We start from the raw sequence: 13670 nt of genomic DNA, 5'->3' as shown, positions 1-13670 counted from the left end.
ACTGCTAAATCCCGTATTTAATTTATAAAAATAAACTAACTAATGATTCAAAAATACTGACATTCTTCAAAAGCATCTCTCTGCATCCATGCAGGTTTGGTTTTCTGTACTCTTCTGGAAGTCCTAAGCTGGCCTGCTGATCTACCATACTGTGAGCATGTGTGATGTCATCCAATCTCCTTAGCTCCGCCCACAGCCCCTCATCCACTTGCTCATTCTTTCACCACACACACTGCAATGTTATTTCTATCGTCTTCTTGATATTCTTCATCTGTCTCTCTCATCTTGTGCGTAAGGATGTCACGGTGGTGTTTCCTGATAATATTGAGCATATTTCTGCTCTGTAAAGGTAAGAGACAGGACAGGGCTCTGTTCGGTAGATTACAGATTTAATTTGCTTAACTGTGATCCACTGACTTCTTGTCTGGAGCTTGTCTACTGGTTTGGAGAAGGGTTTAGGTATAGTCTTTGCATTTCTGATTCAATATTTTGTGTTTAACTGTGTGATGAGATTCAACAGGTGCATGTTATGAAAAAAGACCACTTGAAATTTTGGATTTACTACGTACAGTGTACAAAATACAACAAAAAAGTAGTCATGATTACAAATGTTTTATGTTACTTCAACTTATGTTTATGAACCAATCAGGTTTCAACCAATTCTTTTTTAGTTGTACAATGTTTAACTTAATATTTTTACTCAGTTTCATTGATGTAAGTTCTTTGATTCAGCTATTTTGGCATCAAGAACCTTTATTTTTGTAGGTGTTTCAGTAAAATATTAAATATAGTTTTATTCCTTATGCAATCTGCATCCAAGTTTGAGCAAACTAAAAAAATATTCAAGCAATGTTTTCAAGAGAGATATTGAATGAACTTAAGAAAACGCTTTTAAATAATTAGTTGAAGTTGCTTGATTTTTTACAGTCTTATTAGAAATTATTAAAAGGAACGCTTTACAATATGGGACAGGTAATTAATGTTAATATATTTACTAACCTCAACAAACAAAGAACAATTTATGAACAATTAACCTTTATTAGGCGGTTCATTCCACTGTGGAAACTCCTGATAAACAAGGGACTAAGTCAAAGAAAAATAAACAAACATTAATCATATAATTCACATGGTTGAAACTGTGTGCTTGTTAATATTAGAGAGCATTAGTAAAATTAAAGCTATTTTCATGAACTAACATGAATAAATACTTTAATAAATGTGTTTTCATCAGTTATACATGTTAGTTAATCAGGGTTTCTGTAAAGTAAGTTAAATTGAAGACATTTTTATGACCATTATAAATGAAATTTTAGGCTCATAAAGGGGTAAACGCAAATTTTTGAGATGGAAAAGATTTTCATTTGCCCTCTCAAAAACTATTATAATTTAATACATTTAATAGTACAATAATAATGTAATAATAATAATGAAAAAATATTTATTTAGCAAAATATTTAAATGTTGTGTAAAAACAAGCAAGCTCTACTTGTATTAATATACTTTTTTCCCAACATAAACTTTCTTTAAAATAAAAAACGAACAATTGTTTTAAAAGTTTTCAAAACTATAATAATCTAAATGTATGTCGGTGTCCTCAGCAGTAAATACATGGGGCACTTTTAAACAAATGTTATTTTAAGGAAAAATAATTAAACCATTATGGTAAATATAGTTAAAAATGACCTTTTTAAATTACAAAATTAAAGTTTGATTGAGATGGATTGTTGGTGATCGTATGGGTGTTGGCCAGATTGGGTAGCAATACATAAACAAAAGAAAATAAAGACCTGTTTAAAAAAGATTTAAGACCTACAACACAATATTTTAGTAAATGTAAGACTTTTTAAGGCCTAAAATTTTAAATTTGAGACTTAAGACATTTTAAGACCTTTTAAGACCCCGCAGACAGCCTGTTGATACCTTGTGTTCCATATTGTATAGTGTGACTGGAAAAATTCAACTATATCAGACCATTTTGACTTAAGCTGCAACTTAAACATAATCTGAACATTACTATAATTTACCAGTGTGTAAACGTTTGCCTTCGAGTAGTTCAGAACTAAATTTGAGGCTACTCTTCAAATTCCAGGTCCTGTAAAATGTGACCAAATAGGCTATTGGTTTGTAGCCTATATTCACCAGTGTTATTTCAGTAGCATGCTAAATTGGTAACTCTTGCAGATGGCAGACATAACAGATGAGGGTTAAATACAATAAGCTCATGTGACTCGACACCTGTACTACTGGCAGATCTTTCTGCTGGGAGAGGAACATGTGGAAGGAGAGGTGGGATGATCTGCTTTTTTATAGAAGCATGATCCAATTGTGTCTTACGTGCAGAGGCTAATTACAGAGCACAAGATGACCTCTAGGGTCTCAAATCTACATGTTAAACCTGAGAGGCATGGCTTATTTATGAGGTGGAGCAGACGATATGCATGATGAGTTGAAGAAGATTGTCATGCAGGAAGAGAAATGGATGCATGAAACGCTGATGCTAAGTGGAGATGACGCACGGGAAGATGAAGCGGGAACTGGGTCGCTGAAATCCAAGCTTACTTGACTTGTTGATCAGTCTATGTCAATTATGGGAAAGAATAAGAAAGGGAGAGAATAAAGACTTTCAGGAATTTGATAAAGCTCAAATTATTACTTTTATTTAACTTATTTTGACTAGTTAAAAGCTTAATGAAATAACATTTGCAAGCAAATTATGTTAGAAGTAATATATTATATGTCCTCAAATCTCCTCAAAGTTCAATCAACGTCATAATAAATCATGCTGAAAACATGCTACCTTTGAAATAGCATGTTAGCAATGTGTTGAACTGTAAAATCTATCTATCTATCTATCTATCTATCTATCTATCTATCTATCTATCTATCTATCTATCTATCTATCTATCTATCTATCTATCTATCTATCATCTATCTATCTATCTATCTATCTATCTATCTATCTATCTATCTATCTATCTATCTATCTATCTATCTATCTATCTATCTATCTATCTATCACCTAACAATCAGCGTAGGAAATGCAAAGTTTCTCATAGGTAGCATGTTAGCAATGTAATGAATTGTAGAAACATCAACATTATTATCCTTCTGTCCCTTCATCAATCACTAGCAAAGTCAAACCATCACATCAAGAAATAGCCTAGCACGAACATGCTAAAACATTTTAGAAAAACATGTTAGACCATGACTGTAGATGGAAATATGCTAGCAACATACTAGAAACAACATACAAAAATATACTGTGTGCTAAATCATGCTAACTGATGCCCTATCTAACCACCAACCCATCCACCCATCCATCCATCCATCCATCCATCCATCCATCCATCTATCGGTCACAAAACCTAACAATCAGCTTAGGAAATGCTAAATTTATCATAAGTAGCATGTTAGCAATGTGATGAATTGTAGAAACATCAACATTATTATTCGTCTGTCCCTCAAGAAATAGCCTAGCACGAACATGCTAAAACATTTTAGCATTTTAGATAAACATGTTAGAAAAAGAATGTAGAAGGAAAATGCTAGTAACATACTAGAAACAATTAACACACAAATCTATCTATCTATCTATCTATCTATCTATCTATCTATCTATCTATCTATCTATCTATCTATCTATCTATCTATCTATCTATCTATCTATCTATCTATCTATCTATATATCTATCTATCTATCTATCTATCTATCTATCTATCTATCTATCTATCTATCTATCTATCTATCTATCTATCTATCTATCTCTTAATAATCAGTTTAGGAGAATGCTAGCAGTGCATGAAGATGTACTCAGTGTGCTAATCTTTCTGATAAAACTTGCTAGCAATGTATTAAACTATACAATCCATCATTCAAAGCGCACACCTTTAAGTCAGTGTCCTCTGTCATCAGGTGAGGACAGTGACTGCGACAACTTCACAGATCTGGACTTCCACGACTCTTTCATAGGGACCAATCTATTCGTGCGTCTGCTGCTCTACACCCGTGCCAACCTCGAGTGTGGTCAGGAGCTACCACACCACAACTTCACCCAACAACCCCTTTTTAACGTAACCAGACCCACCACCTTTGTCATCCATGGGTACCGACCCACTGGGGCACCGCCAATCTGGATCAACCACATCGTACACCTGCTAGCAGCTCAGAAGGACATGAACATCCTGGTAGTGGACTGGAACAGAGGAGCAGCAAACCTCAACTACTTAACAGCAGTGGCCAACACACGAGGCACGGCTCTAAACATCACCGGCTTCATAGAGAGCATGGAGGTATAGAGTCAGCGGTTGTTCCTAAGCTTCTTGAGTAATGAATATTGTTTCTGGGTCTTAGTCTTTACTCATCTGAATTGAGATAACTTTGTCTCTATAGCCATATATGAGCTTCATTTGGTTATACCACACAGAATAAAAATCTGGATATACCCAGGCATAGCTTAAGAGTTCAGTACATGGAAATGGTATACAGTGAGCTACAAACTCCGTTGTTTACGAGTCTAAAAGACAGACACCTCAGGCTGTGTTTAATTGGCTACAAGGTTTCCTAGTGAGATTACAACAATAATTTTCCTCTATTTTAAGTTTGCCCTAGTTTCTATGTTTGTGGGGCTTTTATTCTGAAAATGAAACGGGCTTTAAGAAAGAGTGAGCTGATCTATTCTCACCACAACAGAATGCAAAATGTGGGAAATACGGATTATAAATTTATTCATTGCCACCCTGAAGAGACATAAGGCTTGTTCAGATGTATCTTTTGTTAGTTTGACATGTATATTTGCGTATGTTTCCTTGTGTAAATTTGTGTATATGTTTGTAATGAAGCAACAAACACATGCACACTGCTGAATATAAGCGTTTAATGCACATTTATGCATTGTGTCATATCACTCAGCTCTTACTGTGATTTTTCTGGAATGAAAGGAAAGCAATAGCCTTATAAAACTCATCAGTTTATGTGGAGGTTAATATATTATATATATATTATAATATATTAAACTATTATTAACTGCAAAATACTCCAAATACTCAGTTGGCCCTTCCAAATATGGTCAAAACCAACCATTTCAAAATAGTACCAATACAAATTCAAAGTACCGATTCCTTGAGTTTCTGAGGGACTTTGCACTCACCTAAGACAGGGGTTCCCAAACTTTTCAGCCCGTGACCCCCAAAATACAATGCCAGTGACTTAGAACCCCCAATATCCTCTGAGGTTGTTATAAATATATAAACCTTGCACACACTGGCGCACACATACAATAGACCCAAGTCCATTCATTGTTTATTTTTAAAGAACGCCGAGACCATCCTCCATGTTCAGTTGTGGCCTGTATTTATTTTTAATGTACGTGAGTGCCATAAAGGTGTCAGAAAGTTTAACCTAGTGCCCTAAAATCACTCTGCTGTCTCTTTAAAATAACAATCACCCCAGGGGTCGCAAAAATCAAAGACTGATGGCTTTTATATATATATATATATATATATATATATATATATATATATACTATTAACTACTGTTTTTTTTTTCTTCTGTAGGTTATGGATGAAATATTAAAATATGTTCATTCTAATAGTTTAATAAAATGAATTTGATTTTTGGAGATCACCAAGCAATCCCCACTTTGGGAACCACTGACCTAAGCCACATAGCTTTTATTTATATAATAAAACAATTGAACATATTGTATCAATGCATTCTATAACACCTTTAAAGCTAATTTATGATGTACACAACATCACAGACACCAACATTTTAACAGTTTATAAAAGATGAACCACTGCCTGACCATCTGAGATTAAATATGAATATAAACATTACCATCATGATTTTCTATTGTACTACACAGTACACTGTGAGCACTGAATTGAATAAAGGGTTTGGACACAAAAAACTGATTTGATTTCAGCATGAAATAATGGATGTGTCTTTCAGAAAGAGGGAGCCTCTCTCGACTCTATCCACCTGATTGGTGTGAGCCTTGGTGCACATGTGGCTGGTTTCATTGGCGCAATGTTGGGAGGACGAGTGGGCAGAATCACAGGTGAGATTTAGGCCCTGTTTACACATATGTTTTACAATGAAAACGATCCACATCGCGCCGCAGTGGCGCAGTAGGTAGTGCTGTCGCCTCACAGCAAAAGGTCGCTGGTTCGAGCCTCGGCTGGGTCAGTTGGCGTTTCTGTGTGGAGTTTGCATGTTCTCCCTGTGTTCGCGTGGGTTTCCTCCGGGTGCTCCAGTTTCCCCCACAGTCCAAAGACATGCGGTACAAGTGAATTGAGTAGGCTAAATTGTCCGTAGTGTATGTGTGTGAATAAGTGTGTATGTGTTTCCCTGTGATGGGTTGCAGCTGGAAGGGCATCCGCTGCATAAAACAAATACTGGATAAGTTGGTGGTTCATTCCGCTGTGGCAACCCTAGATTAATAAAGCCGAAAAGAAAATGAATGAATGAACGATCCACGTCCACGCTGGCATTTCACCTAGCATTTCTGAACAGATCTCCATCCACACTACACTTAAACTCTGGCATTTGCTCCAGGTTGTCGGCACAGCTCCCCGGGTGAGAGCAGCGTAGGTCGGACAGTTCATCAAGCATCTTCCGCTGGATTTCATCTCACTATAGTTGTTAATTGTGGTAATTAATTTATCTTGTCTATATCTAATGGTCTGAATCTATTATTGTTCTCAGGTAACGTGTTTTGGCAGAGTGCAGAGAAGTTAATATATTAGTGTAACCACGTACGCTGATTCTGCACATTTGACTGATTGCTTGCCTTTATTTCCTATATTGTATGAACTTATTGAACGTTCTACTTTTATAATAGACATTAATAATTAAAACCGATATTCAGCAAAGGAGAGGGTATGTCTCGTATTTTTCATTGGAAATGAAAGGAGGCAGTTATGTTATAGGCTCCATTTTGTTATAAATATGCATACAGTGTAGATTACGGTCATATAAATATGTAGGTACACGACGCCTCAACATTTTTAGTGTCTGTTAAGTTAATATCAAAATGTAATTAAGCAGTCCTCATATCATGTTTCATTTTATTATTAAGATAGCCAGGGTGAGGCAAATGACATTATAAAGTATACCGTTTTTACCCGAAGTGCCCTTGGGAGTTTGTTTTCCATATTAAACTTGCGAAGTCTGAACTTAAGGAAAGGGTGCCAGACTGAACTTTGTGCACCTAATATTGAGGAAAAAGCTCCAATCAGAATGTCTGCAGCAAAACGGCCTCTTCCGCATTTTCAAAAAGCTGTTTGAAAACTTTAGGGTAGTGTGGACGGAAGTTGTAACTGAAGCAAAAGTAAATATTTCGTAGAATGTTGTCAACCGGTAACCATTTACTTCCACAGTATTTTTTTAAGTTAATGGCTATCAGTGTCCAACATTCTTCAAAATATCTTCTTTTGTGTTCAGAAGGAAAAGACAGATAGTTTGGAACCAATTAAAGGTGAGTAAATAGTACGTTTTCAGTGTCGTGTCAGGCGAACTATCTGTTTCAGTCAGTTAATCATGTTGAGTAATGAAGTTTGCCCTGCACGCTTGAGTTAAAAAAAAACTAACTATTTTGGTGCATTAATCTGGTCAATAATATTATTCAGAAGGTGATGATTCGCACTCATTAAATAATTGCTTTGTATTTTTTTATTTTACATTCTTCAGGTGATACAAAACACAGACTTTTTGGCACAATGCCTTCCTTAGTTAGTTAATCATGCCCATTAAATTAAGTTTGATTTGTCTCCTGTAGGTCTGGATCCAGCAGGGCCAATGTTTGCCAGTGCTTCCCCTGAGGAACGTCTCGATCCAACTGATGCCCAGTTTGTAGATGTGCTGCACACAGATATGAATTGTAAGTATGATAATTCTGAAGATACTCTATTGATATATTCACATACAGCTATGGCTATATATGTGTGCATTTAATGTAAGCTGTCTAATATAATGCAGGAATAACAATACAGGAGACACCCAGTTTTCATACCTAAAAATATTGTCAGGCACATAATTTTGAATGTTTTTTAAAGTGCTTTTTATTTTGCATTGCTATTCCATGGATAAATATCTACTATTTTAGGAGGGCAATCAAACTTTTTTACATAACCAATGTTGGCATGTTTAATCATGACACATGCAATCCAGTCATTGATTGGATAGGATCTGAGGTGATTTATCACATTACAAATGGAAGGTCAAGTCAAATGCTAAAACAGTACTACATAGCATGCCAAACATGGCCTAACAATCCCACGCTCTGTTTCCTGTGGCAGCCTTTGGCCTTAGAGGAACACATGGCCATATTGACTTCTATGCCAATGGAGGATTAGATCAGCCGGGATGTCCCAAAACCATCTTCTCAGGTCAGTACGTTAAGATTAAACTTTTGGGAAAGGTCAGGGTGGAGATACAAGTTATTCATTCAATCAGCACACCAAAATGATTCTGTAGAATCAGCTAAATTATTTTAGATGATATCACATAAAATGCAAAGTAAAATGCAAAAATCTGGTTTTGTAATTAGATTTTCACACGATAATTTAATAAAAATCTAATATTATCTTTTCCACATGATTATATTAATAATTACAAAAGCTTGTATTACAAGTTTTTTAAATATGCCATTATTTAATTAAATAAGTGCCAATTTGCACACACTTCTAGTACAAACAAATCAACACTGGATGAAGTTGTATATAAAATGTACTTAATCAGCATATTATGTATGAATATACACTCACCAGCCACTTTATTGGGTACACATGTACGACTGCTCGTTAACGCAAATTTCTAATCAGCCAATCACATGGCAGCAACTCAATTAGGCATGTAGACATAGTCAAGAAGATCTGCTGCAGTTCAAACTGAGCATCAGAATGGAGAAGAAAGGTGATTTAAGTGACTTTGAATGTGGCATGGTTGTTGGTGCCAGATGGACTGGTCTGAGTCTTTCAGAAACTGCTGACCTACTGGGATTTTCACGCACAACCATCTCTAGGGTTTAGAGAGAATGGTCTGGAAAAGAGAAAATATCCAGTGAGCAGCAGTTCTGTGGGTGCAAATGCCATGTTGATGCCAGAGGTCAGAGGAGATTGGCCAGACTGGTTCGAGCTGATAGAAAGGCAACAGTAACTCAAATAATCTCTTGTTGCAACCGAGTCTGCAGAAGAGCATCTCTGAACACACAACACGTCGAACCTCGAGGCGGATGGGCTACAGCAGCAGAAGACCACACCAGGTGCCACTCCTGTCATCTAAGAACAGGAACCTGAGGCTACAATTGGCATAGGCTCACCAAAATTGGACAATAAAAGATTTAGGAAAATGTTGCCTGGTCTGATGAATCTTGATTTCTGCTGCGACATTCAGATTTTTGGCATCAACAACATGAAAGCATGGATCCATCCTGCCTTGTAGCAATGGTTCAGGCTGTTGATGGTGGTGTTATGGTGTGGGGAATATTTACTTGGCACACTTTGGGCTCATTAGTACCAATTGAGCATTGTGTCAACGCCACAGCCTACCAGAGTATTATTGCTGACCATGTCCATTTCTTTATGACCACAGTGTACTCATCTTCTGATGGCTACTTCCAGCAGCATAACGCGCCATGTCATAAAGCGTGAAGCTTCTGGTTTCTTGAACATGACAATGAGTTCACTGTACGCAAATGGTCTCCACAGTCACCAGACCTCAATCCAAGAGCACCTTTAGAATGTGGTGGAATGGGAGACTTGTAACATGGATGTGGAGCTGACAAATCTGCAGCAACTGCATGATGCTATCATGTCAATATGGACCAAAATCTCTGATGAATGTTTCCAGTACCTTGTTGAATCTATGCCATGAAGGATTAAGGCAGTTCTGAAGGCAAAGAGGTCCAAACCTGTACTAGTAAGATGTACCTAATAAAGTGGTTAGTGAGTGTATACCCATGTAAAAATTATAGCATGAATAAAAGTGTAAGGTTTAGAGTAAGTGTTGCTGGAATGGAGATTTATAGCTCAATGCAGGAGAAAAAAAAAGAATTTTGAGAAAACAGAAATGTTTTAGAATAGAAATTTGCTAGTTAACTGATAAGAGTGTGATAAAATAAATACTTAAGAGCATTGCAGGTGTTTTCTTTACATTAAATTGGAAAAAGGGAGAAAAAAAAACCTATGGAAAGCCAAAAAGCCCCTTCTCTGAAAGTGTTTTTACATGCATCTTGCCTTACATTATGTAACCCATACAATGGCACTGAAATCATTATACGATTACGTTAATGGGCAACAGGGCTAAAGATCTAATCTAATTTCTCTTCACCTTCACCACAGGGAAATCTTATTTTGTGTGCGATCACCAGAGGTCAGTGTTTCTGTACCTGTGCTCTCTGAATCGCACCTGTAGTCTTACGGGATACCCGTGTTCATCATACAGTGACTTCCTCAGCGGCCAGTGTTTGCAGTGTGAGACCTTCAAGCCTGCTTCCTGTCCTGTCCTGGGTAAATAGACCTAGTACACCAGGATTTTATGTGTGGCATTTCTTTGAACACACACTTTAGTCGTGTGGGGTAGTTTGAAAGGTGGTTAGGGCCAATAAAATGCTGTATTTACGACTATATTTGCATAAGACGAAGGTACATGGAGATAAACCGATACAAATGTCATGTTTCTTATTGAGATATCACTGTAGATGCCTAAACCACACAATAGATACTTTTTAAAATGGCCACTTTCACACAGCTACTTTGTTTTGACATGTTTTACAGGGTTTGATTAAAAACTTTCAGCCACGACTGCCGAGATGCCTTTCATAGACATGTTTTACGGATGCTTTTATGGAAGGCAGTTGGGGTCAAAACTACGGTGGCTGAGAGAGCTTAACATGCTGCAATTTAGGAAAACACTTGCAATTCTAAAAACACCAGCAAATTTAGAAAAGATCTTCTTCCGTTTGACAGAACACATGCTGCAAATCGTCACAACGCAAACATTATAAAACGCACCGCATTTCAAACAACACCACAGAAATGTTTCAAGACTCTAAAACATGACGGATCCTGGTTATGGAGGTTGTGGTTATTTAGGCTAATAAATACTAAAGACACTAGTATCGGGTAAACACAACTTCAACGGCGTCAGTGACGTTTTTGGGCCCCTTAGAAACATTTCCATTGTGTTCCGTTCTTTGTGTGTTGTGAGAAATGCAGCACGTTTTATTAATGTTTGTGTTGTGTGAAATGCAGTGCGTTTTATTAATGTTTGCGTTGTGAGGATTTGCAGCATGTGTGCTGTCAAACGGATGATGATCTTTTCGTAATTTGCTGGTGTGTTTTGTAATTGCACGTGTTTTTCTAAATTACAACATTTTAAGCTCTCTCGGCCACCGTACAAAACCATGTTAAAGCCGGCATCTTTAATGTGTTTCTGCACTGTCTAGACAGTTTGACTGTGTTGAGGTGGCAGTTTTTATAGGTGATACAACATATGTTTGCATGCATGCCAGGAAACTAGTAAATTTCCAGTATGCAAATTAAGTTTGAAATATATTGATTTTATTGGCTGTTGTGGTCATTAATGTGCTATCAGTGTCAAACTGTGTTGATGCAAATATATTAAAGACATTTCGTCACCTTGGAATTATAAGGTTCTATCTGCGTTCTAAATGATTTTGAGATATTGAGCTTCAAAGTTTTTGCATTCCATAGCAAACAGTATGTGTGTGTTTTTTTAAATACAGTCTTAAAATGTAAACAACTTATAAAAAACATCCCATAATGTAAATAAGTTGTCATTTAATAAGAATATGTCAATAACTTAATTTTGACAAAAATGTTAGATAGAACCTGATCATTTTAAGGTGACTATTTGTTTAAAGGCTTCAGGCAATTCGCCCTCTAAATATTTTGGAATTTAAAGGGATAGTTCCCCCAAAATGAAAATTTACTCACCTTCATGTGGTTCCAAACCCTGATAAGTTTCCCTTTTCTGTTGAACACAAAATAAGCTATTTTGAAGAATGTTAGACCACTGACTTCCATAGTATGAAAAACAGATACTACGGAAGTCAGTGGTTACAGGTTTTCAACATTAAAAAAAAAACAAAACTTCTTTTGTGTTTTACAGGAGAAAGAAACTCAAACAGGTTTGTGACAAGTCAAGAATAAATGGCAGATTCCAGATGGCTTATTCAGAATTCATGATCACATTTACCTGATTAACGAACATTTGCTGACAGTAATTTCAACAGAAACTTTGGTAATTGGGAGTTTCACGTTAAAATGAAAATGTCCACTAATATGGAAGGCAACTGGGGCCAAAACTTTAAAACATGAACACTGATATGCAGTTTGACCAAGTAAACAAAAATCTAATGTTTGCATCATACCGGTTTACCATTACAATATTTTTCAAACATGAACATTACATCTGATATTTGTACACTTGCATAAAAATACCCCCTGGCTTCATGTATGTAAATAAAGTCACTGACAATATCAAGCAGTGTGTTGCTTAAAGGCTTCTGACCACAATTATGAAGTGAAATGTAAGTAAGTTCTATAATTTTCCTCCTTAGGTTATGACCTCAGCCAATGGAGGGACACGCTGTTAAGACTAGGACAAACTAGAGCATATTTCTCAACAACAGCAGAACTCCCCTATAGCAGTGAGTAATCATAACAGCTCAAATGGTTTCCTCAAAAGGCAGTTTGTGCCATAATATGATTTCTCTTTTGAACAGAGACGAGTTACAGAGTGGACTTAGTTACCTGGAACCAGTTCCTACGCTGGGGAGTGGTCATACTCCGACTGCACAATGGGAAAAATGTAACCGAGGCCCACATAGACAAGTATGTATGAATTTAAATACCAGAGACCTGTCAGTATTTGACTTGCCGTCCTGTAACTGTTGTTTCACGTGTTTTGTTTCAGTAAACTGATGAGGTTTGAGCAGTATACATCCACTCGACTACTGGCACAGTTTGATGAGGATCTATATCCAATTCAGAAAATATCATTACGGATCGTCACTGGAAATGTTATCGGACCTCGATACAAGATAAGGCTGCTTCGTATACGGATCTCTCCACTGGAAAAACCATACAGGTTAATATCTAATGGTTTTATTTCTCAGTTAATTACTGCAATTTTGATGCATCCTGATAAAGCTCAGGCATTTAATCAGGCTTTTTTGCTTGTCTCCAACAGGTCGCTAATGTGTCGATATGATATTATTTTAGAGGAGAATGCTGAGGTGTCCTTCAAACCATTGCCCTGTCATTAATTTCTTCTGTGGAAGAAAAAAAAAACTATCATACTGAAATGCCTATATGTACTAGTCTTTTTAAGAGGATCTAAAGTGTTTGAAAACTTTTAGTGCCTTTTACTATGGATACTACTGTGATTTTTAAAGCACTAGTGTCTTAATGAACACTGCATTTTGTCTAGCATAACATTTGTAACTTAAATGTTATGCTTAACCATGGTTGCCCAGAGTTTTTCATATGAAGGGCCAAAAACCAAATATTATTGATAGCTGTGGGCCGAAGATAAATATATCAAAGTATTTTACATTAAAGCTGCCATGGGTAATTTCCTAATTCATTTCATAATATTCGTTGCCTTGATTCGTTTAGCAATGGCTCTGCATTGTCCTCTATGC

The 13670-nt window shown here is 36.5% G+C and overlaps 1 protein-coding gene across 1 annotated transcript; it reads left to right on the top strand.

Moving 5' to 3' along the window:
• The first annotated feature begins 297 nt into the window (after positions 1 to 297).
• lipib (lipase, member Ib) lies at positions 298 to 13292 on the top strand. The gene is made up of 10 exons (XM_056450768.1): positions 298 to 349; positions 3914 to 4290; positions 5951 to 6059; positions 7779 to 7880; positions 8299 to 8388; positions 10342 to 10509; positions 12585 to 12674; positions 12750 to 12858; positions 12941 to 13114; positions 13217 to 13292. The coding sequence occupies exons 1-10, from the start codon at positions 298 to 300 to the stop codon at positions 13290 to 13292; spliced, it is 1347 nt and encodes a 448-aa protein (XP_056306743.1).
• The last annotated feature ends 378 nt before the right edge of the window (positions 13293 to 13670 follow it).

The sequence above is a fragment of the Danio aesculapii genome, chromosome 24 (genome assembly GCF_903798145.1).
Source record: "Danio aesculapii chromosome 24, fDanAes4.1, whole genome shotgun sequence".
Classification (NCBI taxonomy): domain Eukaryota; kingdom Metazoa; phylum Chordata; class Actinopteri; order Cypriniformes; family Danionidae; genus Danio; species Danio aesculapii.
Note: the sequence above shows the minus strand (reverse complement) of the source record. Positions and strands in the feature narration are given on the sequence as shown.